Source organism: Pleurodeles waltl, chromosome 10 (genome assembly GCF_031143425.1).
Source record: "Pleurodeles waltl isolate 20211129_DDA chromosome 10, aPleWal1.hap1.20221129, whole genome shotgun sequence".
Taxonomy (NCBI): Eukaryota; Metazoa; Chordata; class Amphibia; order Caudata; family Salamandridae; genus Pleurodeles; species Pleurodeles waltl.
Genome location: NC_090449.1, coordinates 132,223,135 through 132,244,691, shown reverse-complemented (window position 1 = coordinate 132,244,691; position 21,557 = coordinate 132,223,135). Strand labels below are relative to the sequence as shown.

General features: G+C 43.4%; 1 protein-coding gene across 1 annotated transcript in view; it reads right to left on the bottom strand.

The window, feature by feature from the left end:
• Nucleotides 1-237: 237 nt before the first annotated feature.
• LOC138261214 (cytochrome P450 3A21-like) overlaps nucleotides 238-21,557 on the bottom strand; it is a 184,051-nt gene continuing 162,731 nt past the window's right edge. The window contains exons 12-13 of the mRNA XM_069209967.1: nucleotides 15,472-15,634; nucleotides 238-700 (exon numbers count right to left, since the gene is read on the bottom strand). Coding sequence (XP_069066068.1) covers nucleotides 602-700; nucleotides 15,472-15,634 — 262 coding nt within the window. The 3' untranslated portion in view covers nucleotides 238-601. The remainder of the gene's footprint in view (nucleotides 701-15,471; nucleotides 15,635-21,557) is intronic.

Sequence of the window (21,557 nt, the reverse complement as noted above, 5' to 3'; positions counted from 1 at the left end):
TCTCCTGCACAGGCTCCAAGTCTGCCTGGGAGCGCCCTGGCTGGGTGCTCCCAGCCAATCCTGAAGCTGTTTTCAGTAGCGTAAGGATTTGCCTGCAGCGAGAAGAAGCAGGAGCGGAGCGGCGCGCGGCATTGAGGTGTTTTTTTTAATGTTTTTTATTTTATTTCCCCCCCTGCGCACCACCTCGCCCCTTCTACTTGCCACGAGCCACACCTGGCCGAAAGACGTGCAGCTTTAACAAGTAATTCAGAACTGACCGAGGCTGGCGCATGCCTGTGGCTCCGCATGTCGGTGAGTGATGTTCTCCTTGTGGTTTATACAAGTCATAATTATGTCAATCGACAATGTGACGCTGTTTATAGCAACTGAGGTATAAGAAGAATAGGCCAAACAAAACAAAATTCAAAGGCGACAAGTAGAACAGCAGAAACTGATAGGGGTTTTTAAGCAGCAGGCATTCAGGAAAGGACGTAAGGGTAGGCCTTGTTGGCCAATATATTGTGCCTTCAATTTCCAATGTGATATTCGCAATTGGCTCCGTGCTGGAATTATGGAGCTTGGTCGAAGGATAGCTTTCTTCACTTTGGGTGGTGTGTTTCAATCATTTATCTTCTACCAGGTCAGCTGTCCTGGGCACAAGTTTGAGATATATTGGAGTTTTGGTTTTTATGACCCCCCTGGTATCCAACTCAAGTGGAATCTGAAAAAATGGAAAGAAAAACATCAGTGACGTTAAATCTCGACCCTAAGACATGAACTAAAATATGAGAGACATGTAAGGACCTCTAATTCACAGGCCATGAGGTTCAAGATATAACTAACTGGCTAGAAAAACCTTCCACTGGATGAAAATGTACCCTGCAGCCCTTATGACTATCAGCTGTCTAACACACACATTTATTTGCTGATAACTGGAAAAATGATATGTCTGGGTTCTGTGGGCAATGAAAATGCAAAATTACGATATGTGAGCCTTCTAAATAGCACCGTCACAATGTCTTGTGCAAGAGACAGTTTTTTCTTTAAAACTTGTTTGTTGGCCTTTCCACAAGTACAGGAGCATGTACAGCATGCTAAGACACATTTATGTGATAGTATATCAGTGTTCGATAACAGTCAAAACATTAGCAATACTTTAAGTCTCCATGAGTACTTGGCTATAGAAGTTCCCTTCGCGTACCAGCAGCATTTCTGACAAAAGATCAAAAGGGACCCACTCCTTTCCCTCCCAGCTTCCAGTTAGCATCCAATCAGTTTATGGAGCAACAACTTCGAGGGTATCTGCATGACAGTAGCACTCATGGTTGGCCGTCCCTAACCATTATTACAAACATCGCAGCTGACCCTTACCCCCACCAGTATCTCCACCTGCCTGACTGTGCAGTGCAGAACCTGGTACATTTAGCTGGGCATGCCCTCCTCCATAGGGTCCATCAACACCTGTATCATGACTCCCCAGGATAGCAAGTCAACCCCCACCCTCGAATCTCGTCATGACCATCGCATATGTGAGTCTTCCTCTTCAGCCCATTTGAGTAGGTCTCTTCTCCAGTCCCAGCATTGGGTAGTCCTGGGATTCAGCCAACTAATAACAATATGTTTCCTAGCCACTGTGAGACCTAACACCATGAACAGTCTTCTCAATTTCATCTTGGCACTATTGGGAAGCAGGCCCAACAAACACTGCTTAATCATACAAGGGACTTCCCCACTCGGGTATTATCCGAATTTGTGCTAGTATCTCCACCCAGTTTACAATAATCGGACAGAGCCACACGAAATGCAAGAAATTGGCTGCAACAGCCAACATACAGGGCAGCCCTCATTTCTGGCAGGGTTAATTATATACAATCTCCTAGGAGATAGGTAGGCCATATGTACAAAGTTGTATTGCACTAATTTGAATCTTACATTAATAGAGACCTTGCACACACCATCATGTATTTTTATCCACTCCTCGAGGCTAATGGGGTCCTTGCTGACGCGCTGCCACCTCTCCTTCACTTTCAGTGGCCCCAATCGTCTGTCAGCATGCAATGCTCAGAACAAGTGCATTATCAACTTAAAGCCTCCATCCAGTGAAAGCATGCTCACTAACACCTGTGTGGGTTCGGAGGCCTCGAGAAACAAGGGCCACACACTTTGAGACATGACCACTATTTTGGCATAGAGAAGGAACTCATGTGGATGAAAACCAAATGACCCAAATGCATCCTGCATTGTGATAAATCGGCCAGCCGGGTATAGGTCTAACAGCATGATGCACCCTCCCTCTAGCCATCTTTTGACTGCCACTAACTGTGCGATTTGCACAAACGGTCGCACAGTCCACAGATCTAAATCCAGTGTGTATGGTGCTTGCTGGATAACCCCTCGCACCATCCTCTCCCATAGTCAGCGTAGCTGTTGGATCACATGTGGGAGCAAGTCAAGGATCCCCTTTTCTCTCATCAACAGTGCCCCTAGCTGATAGCTGTTGTAGTTACCCTTTAGAAGTTACTTTTCCTAGTTATTTTCCCCTTCCAGCAAGTGTATTGCATGATGTACGTGTGCTGCGAGGTATGTATAATTCTAGATCCTGGACCTCCATCCTGCCTCTCTCCAATTCTCTTTGAAACATACCCAAACCAACCTGACAGTGTTTCCCTGCCCGTAAGAGCTCCTACAAAAGGCCATCCAACTCTCAGAACTCTCTCTGTGAGATCTCGTACATAGCACCCTGGAGAATGTGTAAGCACCTGGGTAATACCATCATTTTTATGAGTGCTATTTTTCCCACTAAAGACAGTTTTAGCGTATTCCAGAATGCAGTCATGGGGCACCGATTACGATTTACCCGACCCAAGTTCAAGTCATGAGTCTGTTGACCACTGTGTGTGATATACTAAATCTTTGACACTACTAAATGTCCAGGACAGCCAGAGTCTGGTAACTGATGCCACGGTGACCCAATGGGAACAGCAATGATTTGACTTTGTTGACGCAAAGCCCCATTAGCTCGTTGAACTATTGCATCACATTCAGCAATATGGGGACCAATACATTGGCTTGGTGTAGGTAAATCATAGCTTTGCAGCGTATAGCAAGACCACATGTACTGTTCACCCAACATGTACACCCCACATGCAAGATCTGTTGAAGAGGGCATGTCAAAGGTTCCATTACTAGGGCAAAGATCAGGGGTGACAGCGGACATCCCTGTCATGTGCTCCTCTGTAATAATATCTCAGTCAAGACATATTGTCCAGTTCACATTCGAGCTATTTGTTGTCGTACAGCAGCTAAACCCATTTGACCTTATCTTGGAAAAGGAACAAAGAAAGATACAACTGAGGCCCAGATTAAATTTAATTGGCTGTGCACTAACTCACCTCATAAACTTGTCCAATAGAAGGTTGTCTAGTAACTTTCTTTTTTTTTTTTTTTTTTTAGCAAAGCTGTAGGTAATGCAAGTCAGTTCAGATTTCCATTCAGCTTTTATCAGTTCAGTTTACATTAGACCCAACATTACTGAACTGATTTCCCTTTTCATGTTCCTGAAGCTGATCTCTGAAGACATGTTGTTCCTGTCCTCAGCTGATGAAGACTCTGCAAGCTGCTGTCTCATTTAGGAGAGGTATAACTTTTCCTTTGCAGGTTTATCCTCTCAGAAATCCAACCGCATAATTTTGTTAGCGCCATGGTTAGATGTTTCCAAATTATTTTTTGTCTTATTTTTACTTTTTGCATGTGAAAAAGTCCATCCCACACATGCCTTTCAAATTAAAATTTGGTAGTTAATATGTATGATCCAACAATTAATTGAAATGTTTATTAATTGATTTTGATTGATTCAATTGCAGAACTAAATACAGTTTATTGCTATTTTTCAAATAATTTTAGGGCGTTTGTGCATAATTCTCTTGGAGTGTTTAATGGTGATTGTACTCACAGTATTGAGATTCTTGAAGCATTTTGGAAAGCCTGTCTTGTTTCTGTATTCCTATCATTTGGTTTTGCGCATCATTTAAGTGACTTTACTACTGTCAATGTAAGGGCAACAAATGTTTAAACTTTATAAATTGGTGTGGTGATTCATGACCACATAGGTCATGGTGTGAATAAATTACTGACTCATTATTGTATATTTTAATTGTATTGGTTCTCATTGTTTGATTGGATGATCTGATTACTCCTGTCTGAGTCAAACTATTTAGGTCAACCTCTGATGGTAGTGGATGTCACTGCCCTATTACGTGCCACCTTAGCCTAATATTAGGAGGTCACGCCCACAGTAGCAACAGTGCTACCAGGTATGGAAGGAGCAACTGTTCATCAATGCCACTGGGTACGGAGTACATTCCCTCAAAGATGAGTGGCAAAGACTTCATTAATGACCTGTTAGGTCAATACAATATGGCCCCTTTGGTCCCTCACTGCCAGTAAAGGTTGCACCAATGTCTCCTTAATCAGCCACACTAATAAGCATGCCGCCCTGTTACCCTCCATGTAAAGTCTCCTCCTCGCTGCAAACCGGACAGGTTTCTCTAGTTGATTCCAGACAGTACACACCTGATGTTAGGCCCTGGCCCTATCCTAGTCTCTCAGGAGTTCCATGTTGGTAGCTAGCACCCTCTCCAGGGTCTCCAAGACCGCCCGTTTCATGTCAGTTCCCTCTCTAACATGTGGCGCATTCTCACCGATTTAGCCACGCACACCTCTTGAAGTACCACTTTCATAGCATCCCACTCGACCGCTCTGATACTTGTGCTACCTTAGTTCAGGCCAAAGTAAGACATGATGGCATCTGTTAGCATGTCCTGGAAGACCTGGTCTGTCAGCGCTTCAACCCCCAGTCTCGGCAGTGGAACGCAGGTATCAACCGATTCAGAGTGTAAGTGATCAACAGGGGCGAGTGGTCTGATATATACCGGGCCAAATTGTCTGACTCCACCACCTGAGGTGTTGCCTGTGACTGTGCGAGAAAGTAATCAATCTGCTGTGTGCATTAGCTGCCAGAGTGTAACAAGGATATGCAACGGTCTGAGGGTGCTCTCACTCTCTACACATTGACTGCTGGTCCGGTTTGGGAGTGATCCTCAGTCCAGAGCCTGTGCAGGGACATGATCATCTCCAGCCACACTCCAATGATCAAGGGGTGTATGTACTCTTCTCTCTGGGGCCCGTTGTGGGCATTAACATGCAGGAGGGTGTAGGATACTGTTCTTCATGTTGGGAGCAACCATGGGCACGTCTAGTCAGTCATCTTAGCTGGCCACACCACCCTTGTGCCACAGACAGTTGTGAAGCTGATGGAGGGTACCAAGATCAAGTCAATATTAGGTTATACTGAAAAATCATTGTTTGTTGAGGGAGACTGAGAGTAGAGATATTAATTTGTTGAGGAGCATGGAGTAGACAGTTGTAAGATAAAAAAAAAAAATGGAGGTGCACCGGTATACGGACCAATTGGTATTAAGTCTTGAAATTATTGAATTCAATCAACAATACCAGTGAACAACAAGTGCATGAATAACACTGATCATTTCCAGTGAATAAACCATAGTCACTGTTTGATAAGCAGTTGCCAGCTGTTTGTTGGGGCCATTAATACATTGACTACCTTATTTGCAGGCCATAAGCCTGACAACTTACTTGAATGGTTGACTATCATAGTTTTGAGACTCAAAATTATTTCTCTGTGATCTGAACTTTGATACAAGAGTGTTCTATAGCTGTGGTCCGCTTTATCTTTATGGCCAGTACCACATTGTCTAGACCTACGGGCTCACTAGTGCCATGTGAGACATCCAGAGACTTCAGGCAGTGGTGCAGTGAAGGGCATTCCTTTTCCACAATGTACTTTGCAGAGGTTCCTCAGAATTCCACCTGATCTTGAATCCCAGTGGTGTGTTAAGCTCTAGGCCTAGCGTTGCAACTTGGGACTGTGCCTATTGAAAGTTAGTTGTGTCTAGGAGATGCACAATTTGCATCTTAGCATGCACATATCAGGACAGTGCACTGTTTAGTTAGATTTTATGGTTGAAGAGGTGAAGACACAATACCATACAGCCAATGTCCCATCTTCAGTGGGCTTCGGTGATATGTGTTTCTGACTTCAAGTAGAAGGATCACCTCTTACTTATTAAAATCCAGTCCCAGGCAATCATTGGTGACACACACAGTGACAAGGCTACAGGGGGTTCTCTAGACACTGCTACTAATGCATTTTCTGAGGAGCACTTGTGATGCTGAAGCTAGAATCAACAGAATGATTTGATTTTCCAGTGGAACTGAGAGTAATGAAGATCGAAGTTTCTGATTTTCTTTTGAAGGGCATTGGGGTTAGTGAAAGTAGTCTGCCTTTGAATTAAAGGTGGAATATTTTTTCTGCACAGTTTATATATACTGCTAAAGATTGGTTTTGGATCTGGAACCAGATTACATGAGCTGCATGCCCCGCACAGATACCACAGTTTGGTATCGCAGTTTAGACTCTGATCATCTGGACAGTCCACGGGTAATACGGAATGTAAAACAACCTTTAACAGGGCCTCCTTGTGTGCTTTTGAACTATACTCATCTTCGAGAGTATAGTTATTAGAGTTTCAGTACTCATGGCACCCTGATAGATCGACATATACAACCACCACTCCATCAGATAGTACTTTCTACACTCCTAGTCACATTCACAGGTGTGTTTGCACGTGCACAGGTGATCGCCCGTTTTTTTTTAAAATGGGCAGCATAACTTCTGTATATTACTGTCCTCACGATAAAGAATCACACAAAATGCAAATTTAAATCTTTATGATTCAGAGTCCAGATCTCAAAAGAGCGAGGCTAGTGGTGACAATGATTGACGAGCTGGTAATGGCTCGGTTACTTACAAGAAATCTTACTTACTCAAAGTCCAAAACTTCAAAATGTAAGGAATATGACCAGGGGCATAGCTTAGTCAGTAACATTGGGGGGGCATTGGGGGTGAGAGTGTCAGATTTCTCAAACTTCATACTGGCACATGATGTTAAAATTCAATATACGACAAGTAGGGTGCAAGAGAGGGACTTAAGGGGCAGTGGAAAGGGAAAGGAGTGCAGCTTGGTAAGAATACTAAGTGAGTAAAAACACTATTTTGTGAAATTGCCAACATTATTGAAGTTCTTCCAAACAGAGAGAGTGAAAGAGTGCTTGTGTGCTTTTTTGTCTGGTGTAACAATTCCTGGTGAAATCACACAGACACTTCAATCACACCTGACTGAAAGCAGTAGTACCCAACTACTTATCACAAAATACATTTATTGGGGGGTGTAACACTGCAAATACACCCTCTCAAGCTACCGCACTCGATCTGATGAGGAAGATAGGCGAATCAGGAATAGTTCAATTCCTTACTAGACTTTTTTCTTAATCAACCAAAAGTCCTAAATAGCATTGAAACTTGAAGGGGGAGACAGAGAAGAACAAGTTACTTATCTTCAGTAATGCCTTATCTGGTAGAGACACAGACTAGCCGCAGATTCCTTATCTTAGAATTCTTCCCCAGGTGTCAGACTGGATCCGGAAACTTTTCCTCACCAGTACCTCTGCGCGTCAGTAGAGGGAGTTGAGTGACTCAGCAGTGACATCGTCCCTGGACATGACGTCAGCAGAGTCCCTATATTCCCTTCTCCAACGCGCTGACAACAGTTTGTTCGGTGACTAGAAGCCACTGTAAACATCAGGGCAGTGTGCGCTCTACGGGCGACTGGAATGCAAAAATCCAACTGAAATAACGTAATCCATGCATTATGTTGCTATGCTGTTGTTTAACCTTTTGCATTGCAGAGTTTAATCCTGATGATTTATATTCAAGGTCGGAAACCATTCAACACCTTTACCAAACCCAGAAATTGATTCAACAGCATTTAGAAAAAGCCAAACAAAAATACAAAAACCATCAACCATCAACCTCAGTATCAATCAGGTTATAAAGTGTGGCTTTCTACAAGACATACAGACTTCAAGAAAAAGCACATGTTTAATCCCCAATTCATAGGTCCCTACACTGTTCTTCAGCAAATCAAATCAATCCTGTGACCTATAAACTGCAATTAACAAGGTAATTACGTATTCATCCAGTGTTTCACACTTTCCTCTTGAAAAACGCAGTCCAGAAGGTCCGTCCTCATCCAGCTCCAGTTCTAGTACAGGGGGAAGTGGAATACGAAGTCAAGAAAGTGTTGGACTCCAAACTGAGAGGGCGTAACCTATTGTACTTAATTAATCTTGTGGAAAGGTTATGGCCCTGAAAGTAACTCATGGGTTTCCGCATCTGATATTCATGCTCCACTACATGTGAGGCATTTTCATTGTCTCAATCCGGGCAAGCCATGCCCTAGAGCATGTTTGGGAGAGGAGAGTACTGTCAACATCAGGGCAGTGTGCGCTCTAAGGGCGACTGGAATGCAAAAATCCAACACTTATGAAATAACGTAATCCATGCATTATGTTGCTATGCTGTTGTTTAACCTTTTGCATTGCAGAGTGTCATCCTGAAGATTTATATTCAAGGTGCTTGTAAATACTGTTCATTTGCAATGTACTGCTGCGGGCTTTCAGAGTGTGTCAGGGTGTTGTCCCTTTCCAGGGCCTTCTAGAAGCATTTCTAGACATTTGCATATTGGCATTTGAATCGGCAAAGCGCGCAATTCATTCCATGTGTTTAACTCTTGATACTCATTGTGCGCTACCATTTCTTGGCATTTACATGGTGGCATTCGAACCGGCAAGACGCACGATTCATTCCTTGTGTTTAGCTCTTGATACTCATTGTGCGCTACCATTTCTTGGCATTTACATGGTGGCATTCGAATCGACAAGACTCGCAATTCATTCCTTGTGTTTAACTCTTGATACTCATTGTGCGCTACCATTTCTTGGCATTTACATGGTGGCATTCGAATCGGCAAGAGGCGCAATTCATTCCTTGTGTTTAACTCTTGATACTCATTGTGCGCTACCATTCCTTGGCATTTACATGGTGGCATTCAAATCGGCAAGACGTGCAATTCATTTCCTTGCATGTAACTCTTGATACTCATTGGGCGCAACCATTTCTTGGCATTTACATGGTGGCATTCGAATCGGCAAGACATACAATTCATTTCCTTGCATTTAAACTCTTGATACTCAATGTGTGCAACCATTTCTTGGCATTTACATGGTGACATTCGAATCAGCAAGACGCGCAAATTATTCCCGCATTTAAAACTTGATTTTTCAGATCGCTTACAGTGTGCGCGATCATTTCATGTCATTTGCATATTCTTGTTGAAATCAGCAGTGTGTGCGATTCATTTTTCTGCAATTAAAACTAAGTGTTAAAAATTCTAGATGTTGCATTATATGTGCATAATAAGTCCTTAATACAATTCCTATTGTGTTCCAGGAAACGTTCAGATAAATTTTTGTCCTCATAATACAATTCCTATTGTGTTCCAGGAAACGTTCAGATTATTTTTTGTCCTCATGCAAAAAGACCATGTTTGATTTTGAAAACATAATTCTAGAAGGTTCTTATATTCCTAGTCAATATATAACATCTCATGAAAAGTCTCATTGAGAAGTTGTATTATTCATTCTTAATTCCTTCCCAGATAACCAGACGTCTTGAGGCCTAGTAATTTAGTCCTTTCTTAAATTATCCATGGTTACAGTATGACAATGCTTAGAATCATAGTCTAGTAAATGTCAATGTGATATAATCTTGATAGTGTGTGTTTTAACCTTTTGTTTCCTACAGGTCTCCTTCCCAGCTGTTCCCATCCTAATCCCCTTTTCCCCTGCTTGGACTCTCTCAGTCTCTGTGATTTATCTATCAGAGTCTTGGAGCTGTCTAGTGGTGGACATGTTGGGAACATGCGCAGACCCAGAGGATCTGGTCTCCTTGACAGCCACAGAACAAAGCGGAGCCACAGAGAAACTGGCAGTGAAATAGTGTAAATGCCAACCAGAAAAGAAAAGACATGTCGTGAGACGTACAGTAATAATAAAACACCCAAAACACCCAAAGCGAGAGTGAAGAGTACACAGTTCGCAAATGGGGAGGATGGATGGGTCCATCAGAAATCTGCGGCTAGTCTGTGTCTCTAACAGATAAGGCATTACCGAAGGTAAGTAACTTGTTCATCTGGTAGAGACAACTAGCCGCAAATTCCTCATCTTACAATTATATACCCAAGCAATCCCACCCAAGGAGGAGGGGTGCGAACGGATCTCACCAGTCTCGCAAAGGAACACCCGGGAACTCAGAGAAATAACCAGGTGCAAGACAGATGACCATCATATCAACATGGGATATGCTAAGTCAGGACTGGAAAGGAGAGTCTCAACAGGAACATGGCAGCGACCACACCCCTAGGGGAGTCAAAGCTGTGAAAAAAACAGCAGTATGATAAAAGGGGTAAACATGTCTATAGACCACAAGAGATAGAACCAGAAAACATGTGACATAAAACGTGTAAAAGAGCCAAAGTAGAATGACTAGCATAAGCGTCCCAGACAACCTGCCTCACAGCAGAATGAGATAGTACCCCAGCTGAGGTAATATGTGAAAAACACACACAAGCCAAGATAGAACGCTTTGATTTATAAAAAGAACGCATGAAATACTGAAAGAGTATAGACAAGTTGGCAATGGTTGCCACAGAAGGAGCTGGGAAAACAGCTTCAGACCCAAATGAAATAACAGAGAGCAAAAGACCAGCAAGGTACCGCGCAAAAGTGCTGAGTGTACGTACATACACAAAGCAGGCTATTATAGGAAGGCAAAGACAGAATCCTAAAGTAGAACTGGAACGACAAAGGTAAAAGAAATTGACGATCCCGTGTGAACCCAAGGCAAAAAAATTACTGAGAAAAGAAAAGAAGGTGAACAAAAGAGCCCCTGACAATAATAACAGGTAGGAAAAAAACAAGAAATGCAGCCTTGAATGGAAACCGAATGCAGAATAAGCAACCAGGCACAAGGGAACCCATAGAACTGTGCAGCAGAAAAGCACAGAACATATCGAAAGGAGCATGACCGAAAATGCAAACCAGTAATGGCACCCCGAAGGAAGACGAGGGCAGGAAAGTAACATGAAATTGGAGACATGTTAATAGACAGAGTCTGAAAAGAACCTAATCACTAAAGAGCGAGGTTCTAAAAGCTCAGGAAGACACAGAAATATGGTGAGTCAACTGTTGGCTGGTGACAAGGAAGGAAGATAGGAAATGGGTTCAAAAGGAAAAAAACCTAATGTACAGGAGAAACACAGGAGCACCCTTGATTCAGAAAGATGTAATGCATGTGAAGGAACCAAAAGAATCAGTGCCCATTAGAAATGAACAGGTAGATAAGAGACACCTTTGAAGGAAACAATCCCCGCAGGTGTGTACAGAAGGGGGCCAAATGACTTGCATTATCCAAAAAAACAGTAACAATGGGAGGAATACCGACAACATTAAGAAAAAGATAGCACGCTTCCCAATAAATCACAATGAACAAGGAAGGCACGGAGGAAGGCCACCAAGCAAGCACGAAGAAGCCTGCACAACCCAGGGTGGAAGAAACACTGTACCCCTCCTGTAAAAGTGCGGGGGAACAGTAGAATATGGCGCTAGAATAAGATACCACATAACAAGTGATACCCTTCTATAGGCCAGAATAGGGAAAGGGTACTGCCTCAGGAAGAGGTAGTACAGCAATAGAACTCACAATATCCTGTGGAAAAGAAAGAACCTGTAAACAACATCACAGGGAGAATCCAAACCTCAGGATTGTCCTGAAAGGAACAGTCAAGATGAAAAAGGGAATTGAGGAAGGAACCCTCCATTGGAGAGTACTGTTTTTTTTCTAATATTGCAGCTTTGGCTAACCATGAACCCATGTCATGGGGGAATCGGTGCCACCAGAAGTAAGAGACACCATCACCGACCAGAGCTTCATGGTCCTGTAATAATTGTGAATATTGTAGTTCACAAGATAAGCGACCAAAACACCATGAAAGACAGGGTGGGAACCTGCAACAAGCACCAATATGAGCCTGCAAGCATAGGAAAACAGGGTCAAAAGTAGGACCCATTGAAAAAAATTGAAAAAAAACCGCTTTGGTAGAAGAAAAAAACAATAGGAAGAGAACACCAGAGGCAGTAACCCTAAATAAAGTAGGCAAGAAATGGCTCCTGGAGGAGTACAACATCATATTCTTACTTGGTAAAAAGCGAGGAAAATGCAGCAAGTAGCTTACTTCCAAAAGCTCAAAAAAGCAATTGTCAAACTGAATCTCTATACCAACAGAGACAAATGCAAGTTGCCTAAGGTAAACTAAAGGAGGGGCAATGTTGTCAGAAATCCCAACAAAAAGAGAACCACTAACCGTTGTATGAAAAGACCAAGAGTAGGCAGAAATGATCCACCAGTGGAGATGGTCAAATGACAAGAAGGCACTCGGTTCTGCCTCTGAAGTAGAGCTACTACCCAACACAGCTATAATCCAGCAAAATATAAATGAATCTGAGAGGTGGAACTCTCACAGAAAGTATACTGAATATCTAGGATTTGAAATTTACTGTTACGGGCTTTGGCTGGATTCAAACCCGTACACAGGGGAGCCTGCTCCAGCAGAGGCACTAGACCTAGGCCCAGAGCTACAGCATAGTTTAAATATCATTGAAAGAACACAGAGCACCACTACAGGAAATGCAACAATATCCAACCTGGAAAGAAACCTTCTGCGAAGAACAGGAGAGAACTCTGAAGCGACTCAGAATCTAAAGAACTGCAAGAAATGCAACAACATGCAACAGAAAAAGGTGAGTAGGTAACAGGACACACACCTGATAGGAACCTGGCAGTTCAAAGAGAGTTGCAACCGAGTAGTGCATGTGGATTAGAGAAGGACAGACATTAGACTCCATCATGGGAATTTCGAAACCGGCGCAAGGCAGAATCTCCATGCGCCCCAAAAAGAGACTAGCCATCAAATGGCATATCAAGGAGAGCATTCCGCACCGGAGTTGAAAAATTAGAAACTGATAACCCAGCCCTGCAATGTATGGCAACAGAGGTAGCCATGATCCGACCAACGGAATCAGTAGAATCCATACCTGTGTGGACCACAGGGCAGTATGAACATCCTCAAGGATTGATGGCAATAAATATTCCACGGATTTCCAGAGATTATGAGAAAGGTGAGCCAATACACAGGAAATGTTGGTGGAACATACAGCGGCACTAAAAGAGGTGAAAGGATGCCTTCCGGAAGCATCCAACCAACTAGAATCCCTGTGCAGCAGAGTAGGAGGAATCTGCGCCACATCAGGAATGCCCAGAGCAGTTTGGACAACAAACTCCAAGGAGTAGGGTGGTGGCGAAGGCCGATGTCTGTGTGAGATAGAGCAGTCCACAGAAGGAAAAGAGACAGGCTGATTCCAGGAAGAATGGGTCCAGTGGCGGACTGATCTGGATTAAAAGTTAACAATGAATCTGTAGATAATTACACCATTGGAAGTTCCAAGTGCAAAACATCAGCCACCTCAAGACATCTGCGAAGGCAGTGTTGGCTTCCATCACTAATCCAGGGGATGAGAGTAGGCTGGACGCTGGCGAGGAGTCTAGGCCACTTGCAGTGGTTAAATCAAGCACCCAAACAGAGGATGAACCCAGAAGGGGCCCCATAAAACGAGCTTGAGGATGTGCAGGAGGCTCAGAAAGTGGATCCAGCACAAAAACCACATACAAATCAAATGGCGCCGCTCCCGGCGTCGGGGGTCGACGTCAGCCAACAATGAGTGGGGGAATCTTCCTCATAGGGCCGTCGTCTGACTCTGGGGAAATCAATATAGGAGTGTCAAGCGAAGTCGACTGGCCCAAAGGCGCCATGAAGGACATCGGGAAAACAGGATCAGGTGGAGGAGACAGAGCTCATGTGAAGCCAAGCACCGGCACAGATCCGACTCTGGAATCGGAGTCGAGAGTCTGAACGGGCACCGAGGTTGAAACTGCCAGCGAAGACCCCATTAAAGCACTCACTATCTCCTTACGGCCCGAAGGTGCTCCAGAGGCAGGGGAAGAACCAAAAATGGAATGCAGGGATAAATAGTAATCCCACATTTGGACCATAGTTGCCCCATCGCCGGGATATGGTGGAAGGGAAGGGGTCGGCTCGGGTGCGGACTCCACAAGAGGAGAATGTGGGGGAGGTGATGCCGATGGGCATGATGGCGTCCGGTAAGACTTACTTGGAGACATTGATAGACCACCGAGGTCGACAGAACCATCTGAGAACAACTTCTCGAGCGATCCCGGACAGTGAAGAAGACGAACTCCGACGCCGGCAGGAAGACGACTTGTCCGCACGCATCATGAGGACCTTCCTGCGACGCTCCCTCAAAGATTTCGGCTTTAGAGGATGGCATGCGTCGCAGTCGTCAGCGTCATGATGAGACCCCAGACATCACAAACAGACCAAATGGGGATCCGTGACCGACATTTGCCAGGTACAGGATCCACAGGGTTTAAACCCAGAAGGCATATGCACTATTTTATTGAAAATTTAAAAAAAAAAAAAAAAAAAAAACGATTATTGGTAGAAAAGGCCAAAAGGGCCCGAGGTACCTGCAACACCGGACCTGCGTTGCTGCTACTTAAAGAAGAAACTGGCATCAGCGCGTCGGAGGAGGGACTATATGGACTCTGATGACGTCATGTCCGGGGACGACATCGCTGCAGAGTCGCTCAACGCCCTCTGCCGATGCGCAGAGGTACTGCTGAGGAAAAATTTCCAGATCCAGTCTGTCGCCTATGGAAGAATTCTAAGATAAGGAATATTTGGTTTCTATAATTTCCTTGTTTCTGGTATCATTTACATGAGTGAGTCTGAATTATAGCTGCAAATGGCTCAATTTGCGAGTGCAAGGTATTCACAAAAGGTGGCTTGCACTCGTATGTTGCATCCCACCTTTGTGCACAATGTGTTTGAGTAAATCTCACTCAAGAACTGAGGAATGAAAAGTCTAAGATGTACTCGCGTCAAGTGTATAAGAAAAAACCTTCCATGGTGGAAGTTAGAAGTAGTACCCCAAACAATGAGTGGGTGTGGTGAAGGTTTTGTATGCAAAAGGGCAAACGTTCACTGCGCCAAAGCAATTACATTTCACCAGAAATAACTTTACAGTGTGTACAATTAAGCAGGCAACAAATATTTCCACACTCGTGAAAAATGGAATAATATTGAAAAGCAAGTCTGGATCCCTGCAACTGTCAGAGATTCCAAGGCATACACTTGCAAAAACTTTAGAATTCCAGAAAGGTATAACTCTTCAACTATGTGAGGCTACAGACCTGTTGGCACAGATTTAAACTTTTCGATGAATTGTTTGGACCATAGCACACAAGATTAGTGATTAATGTTTCACAGGCTACCCACACAAAAGATACCCATGCTAATCTAGAATTTGGTTCCTCACCGGTGTTTGTTTGCAAATCTGGAAGCTGAAGTTCTGCAGCAAGCTAACTATTCCCACCTTCAAGCTGAGAAGAGCAAACCTCATTCCGATGCAGTTCCTGGGGCCACTTCCGAAGGGCAGGAAAGTGTAGGGCTCCTGAGTGTCTTTGTTCTCTTTATTGAACCTGGAAAAATGAAATGAGACCAAAGAATCAAACCCACAGTGAGATACTCTAAAGAGGTATTGCCTTATATGCAGACCTTGGTTTTATGACATACTTTAGAAAATGATGTTGGTAACTGGTATTGATTATAATCCTCTTTAGTCGTGTTCACATAAACAAACAAATTAGATAGTATGGGCAGAGTGCAATATGATCTTTATTACCATTGGTGAGCGTGGAGAGGATACACAACTCTTGAGCGATGAAGCCTTGGGTGGATCAATGATGTCCCTTCCCATTCACATCAAAAATGCTAATAAGTAGCATATCGTGCTCTGTGCATCTGCATGTGTGGTTTATCACACGGCACGTGTATTTGTTTTAAATAATGTATGTAATCCAACGGGGAAATGTGTACAGCAAGGTAAACAAAAAAATCACACTCCAGAGATATATTGACTCTTAAAAGATCTGTTTTCATGTACCTATAAATTGCTACATCCCTTCTGTGTGGCAGTAAAAAGTGTTTGTCGAATGTCACTTTCACTGTACTGGCAATAAACTCGAATTTGACCTTTGTACCGTAGCAATAGATGAAAAAATGTACCAATGTGTTTTTGATCAGCATTGGCTCTACGTCTTGGGATTCCGAGCAAATCACTTAATCTCCACGTGCCTAAAAAAAATGAATGTGTCCTTATGTAATGTAACTGGTACACATGTAAAGTACTCCAAATCCTTTCGGTTGAGTTCACTGTTATTAAAACTGCAAAAAAAAAAAAAAAAAAAAAAAAAAATATATATATATATATATATATATAGTTATTTATCTATTTCCACTCTCAGAACTGTTTAATACACCAGAAGTGTTTAATATATATTATATAGCCCTACAAGAATACATATAGTAAAGTGAAGATTTAATCTTCTTAGCTCCACCTCTGTACCTTAAAACTTTACCTAGATGTTATACTTGTTCGTAGGGCAATGGAACCTTTGTACATTATATCCTGACATACAACCCATTAAATGTTTTTATGTGCATTTAAGTGCACAAAAGCATGGGCTCTACACGTGCACCATTTAGAAACGGCATAAGCTATGTTTATCCTAGAAATACACAACAGTGTAATGTTTACGTAGAAAAATAGATCTCAACTTTCCACTGTCTGCATTCTGTCCCAAATCTTTTCTTTTTTAACTCTTTTGTCAGTCTTTCAGCTTGCTTATCTCCATCCTCTTCATCACCTACCTTCAAATCTAGGCCATATGACAGCACATTCATTCTGAACATTTGGCCAAGACCCTTACAACTGTGAAAAAGAAGCAGAAGAGAGAAAAAAAATCCAGAGCTGCTGATGGAAAAGAAGACAGTCTGGACAGATAGTAAGAGCGGGCATTGCAGGGCTGTGAGAGAGGGGGCAACATCTTGGACAATAGAGAAGAAGGGAGCACAAGGAAGAGCCAGAAGAGTTGGGAGAGAGAGAGAGAGAGAGAGAGAGAGAGAGAGAGAGAGAGAGAGAGAGAGAGAGAGAGAGAGAGAGAGAGAGAGAGAGAGAGAGAGAGAGAGAGAGAGAGAGAGAGAGAGAGAGAGAGAGAGAGAGAGAGAGAGAGAGAGAGAGAGAGAGAGAGAGAGAGGAGAGAGAGAGAGAGAGAGATTGATTTTAGTCCGGTGAAGTAAGGGAGTAGGAACTGTTCAGGTGAAAGAGGGCAAATGTCCAGAGCAGGCACTGCTGAACAGTAAAAGGGAGCAGGGTCAGACAGGCCTTTTATTCCACTGGCCATTTCCCCAACGGGCCAGAGCCCATGGAGGCCTGTTTTGAAAGCCCAGGGCTGCTCCTGGTGCCTTTGCCACTTTCCTCAGCTCCCCAAGATTAACAGCAGCAGGCAGGGGAGGCTTCAAGAAAGAGAAGGAGGGAGGGGAAAGGTAGGGAGAGAGTGTTCAGACAGAGAAGAGACAGGATGCATGTATGGAAAGAAGGAGATTACACTGGAACATTAAAGGAGCGAGGCTGGTTTGAGAAGTTTCTCGAAGGCTGCTTTTTGTTCCATGTCCTGACCCTTAAAGACAGACTGAGAAGGGAAACTTCCAGAATCTCAAAAGCTACTGATAATGCAACATAAAATTCAAAGGAGAGAGACGGCCAAACAGGTGAATGTGATGGGTACGCAAGGCTGCTAAGGAGAAATTACAAAAAGAAGTAAAATTGAGAACATAGAAACTTCTGGACGGTGGAAGACATGGTAAGGAAAAGATAACATAAAAGAGGTACAGACACTGGAAATGCTTCAAAATTGGAATGGAGGGAGGGACAGAGTGGGAAAATGGAGGAAACTTCACGTGTTCTGAGAAGAACTTTAGTGTGTGTAAGAGACAAGGAAAAAGAAGTGATAAAAGAAACTAAAGATGGGAGACAAGGCAGAAAAACAGGAAGTAGCTTTTGTCAGGAGTAGGAACAATGGACTGCTAAGGAAAGAAGCCCAGAATTGAGCAATGTTGATTAGTACATACCCGCTCTAGATTGTGATCTTTTAAAGTAGCATATGTACGTACCAGCTCTGAATTGTGATCCTTCATTGTGGCATACACACATATCCGCCCTGGAGTGTGATCTTTTAAAGTGGCATATGTATGTACCTATTGTGGATTGTGACCTTTTAAAGGGTCGTATGTAGTACCTGCTCTGGATTGCGATTTGTTATAAAGTAGTAAAAAAATTGAAAAAAAAAAAACAAAACCCCCCCACTTCAGCCGTGCGCAGATTGGGTTTGGGTGCATGCAGGAGGGTTGACCGCTGGGCGTGGCAATAGGCCAGGCCCTGTCGCCAAACCCTGCCACGCTTGGCCAAAGCCTTGCGCTGCGCTGCTTGTATTTATGTCTGTGCATACTAAAAAAAACATGGAAATTCACTGAAAAAAACAAAGGTTGCAAGGACGTTATAGCTAGGTTCTCAGTTTACTCTCACAAAACCTTAGAAATTCAGCAGTTATAGTTAGTTATTTCAAATAACTACAACTCAGCACCCTAAGGTAACTGTAACTCGTGCATTTGCAATGCACAGCTAATTACTCCACATTGTATATCGCTGATGACACCTTCTATGGCATCTCTGATATTATCACTGCAACATTTGCAATAAAATTATTGATCAGGAAACTGTGCATGGTGAGAACGGGAGTTATAGTTACTTCAGGGCACAAGGTGTAGTTATTTGAAATAACTCTAACTATAATTGCTGAATTTCTAAGGGTTTGTACGAGTAACTTTTTAACCTAACTATAAAGTCCCTGTAACCTTTTTTTCAGTGTATTTCTTCTTATATACATAGTGTTGCATTTTGTTGTGGGGATGATGGGTTTTGTTGTTTTTTTGGGCAGGTTTGTTTTAGTGGTCAATTACCCCATTGCGTTATTGTTGTATTGTACTGTGGTTGCTAGGTTGTGATCTGTTGTGAACGTTTTCCGCCCTGTAATATGTTTGTTGTGTTGTTATTTTGCTTTGTGCAATGTCAGTGTGCTGTGCTCTTTCATTCCTAAAGAGGTGTCAGCAAATCTTCCTACATTTCTAATTGAATGCAGAACATTCCTTGAAAGTTCAAGGACAACCATCCACTTACAGGTGTATAAGGTGGTAAAACGCCACTACTCTAGCCCTTTACACTTCAGCCCAAAGACATTACAGAAACTTTATATGATACAGATTTATGAAACTGTAGAAAGTTTGAATTTCTTACACCAGAAGCTGTTGATTATGATTTCTAATTACAGCGAAGCAGTGATTGTTTCGTAGTCATTTAAAAAGCATGGATGGTGGTTTGTGATTCTGGTGGACCTGGCCCTTTTTACAGGGTCATCCCCAAACATTTTGCCGCCTTCCTCCTATTTTTTCTGACAATTTTTTGTTGGCTTTAGGACTCTGGGCACTTTACCACTGCTAACCAGTGCTAAAGTGCATATGCTCTCTGTAAATCATATTGATAATTGATTTATCCCTGATTGGTATATTTGGTTTACTAGTACGTCCCTAGTAAAGTGGACTAAAAGTGCCCAGGGCCTGTCAATCAAATGCTACTAGTGAGCCTGCAGCACTGATTGTGCCACCCACCTGAGTAGCCCTGTAACCATGGCTCATACGTGCCGCTGCAGTGTCTGTGTGTGCATTTTTTAAACTGCCTGTTCGACCTGGCAAGTGTACCCCCTTGCCAGGTTTTGCATGTCCTAATAGTGAAATACTAGCAAATTCGTTTTTCGCTGTTGCAAGGCCTCTCACTCTCATAGGTTAACATGGGTGCTGCCTTTAAATAACTTTTATTTAGAAATATGGAGTTTGGTATCTCTGGACTCACAATTTAAAATACATCTTTTGGTAAAGTTGTTTTTTAAATTGTTCGTTTGAAAATGCCACTTTTAGAAAGTGGCCATTTTCTTGCATAATCCATTCTGTGACTCTACCTGCTTGTGTATTCCCTGTCTGGGTCAGACTGACAGCTGGGCTGTTTGTGAATCCCCTCTAGACAGCGACACAAAGGGAGCTGGGGTGTAGCCTGCATATCTTGATGGACCATCTGAGATAGAGTGGAGGAAGGAGTGGTCACTTGCAACTAAATGGGCTATACCTCCCCTTCCACAATGCAGTCTCCTGCCCCCTGGTGTGAGCCTGGAGCCAGGCCTGGGCAAGGCAGGATCTTGTGAACAACAGATACTTTCCTTTAACATTTGCCAGCTTCAAAGACAGAAAGGGGTATAAGTAGTGGACCCCAAACCGCATATTTTTAGAGTACTTCTGGATTCAAGAGGAGCCTCTGCCAAGGAGAAGAGCTGAAGAGCTGAGGAGTAGTACTGCTCCTTTGCCTGTGACTGTGCTTTGCTGGGTTGGCCTGCAGTTGCTGCTTCTGCCTGAGCGAGGACTGAGCTTTGTGGTATATTCTTGCGTGTGAAGAATCTCCAAGGGCTTGGATTGAGCTTGCCTCCTGTTTTGAAGTTGCAGGGCCATCAAAGACTTCCTCTGCCAGCACCTGAACTCTCTGCTGAGACTCCTGCCCTGCCAGGTGGTGCCCCCTCCAGTCCCTGGGCCCTTGAGAGGTGAAGCTGGCAGAACATGAACTGAAATCCATGCACAGAACACTGTGCGGGGAACATTTTGTCACACCACCTACAACACATCTGAAAAATGACGTGCCACCCTCTTCGCTGCAAAAATCGCAGCTGGGAGATTGAAGCATCTTGGCTGAAGAAACGACGCAGCACCGCTTGCGGCTGCTGTTACCGACGCAACCCCTAAGCAGTGCGGTTTACCGACACCGTGCAACTGGATTTCTCATGTATCATTGCTGAGTGTCAAAAATCAATGCAAGTTTGTGTGGATCCGAGGTGCCCCATCTGGAAAACAACGCATCACCATCCTGACCAATGAGGAAATAACGCAGGGTCAATCTTGCCAGTGAGAAATCTACACCTTGCTCACTTTTTTCGATGCACGTTCAACCTTGCAGCTTTATTTTTGACGCAAACCAGGTACTTTGTGTAATAACGTTTAAATTTTTTCCATGGAGGAAGACTCTTAGGCCCTCATTATGACATTGGTGGTAAATCCACTTACCCCCACACTGACTGCCGTCAACATACTGCTGCCACAGCAGATATCTGTTCACCATATTATGACAGACACACACCAATCCGTCACTATTCAGCCACATACACAATTCCACCTCACCAAAGGTCAGTGATAAACTGGCGGTATCAAAACCCACACAGCAGACATTCAACGGCGGTAAACCATTGGCAGTACATACTACTGCGCTCAAAATACACACTCTCAAATAAAACAGCACCACGTTGGACAAGTCAAACTACACACACCTGACACCCATACACACACCACAGCCACAATGCCCACAACCCTTTACCATTACAAACCACTGGTTCAAGACAGACACCACGACCA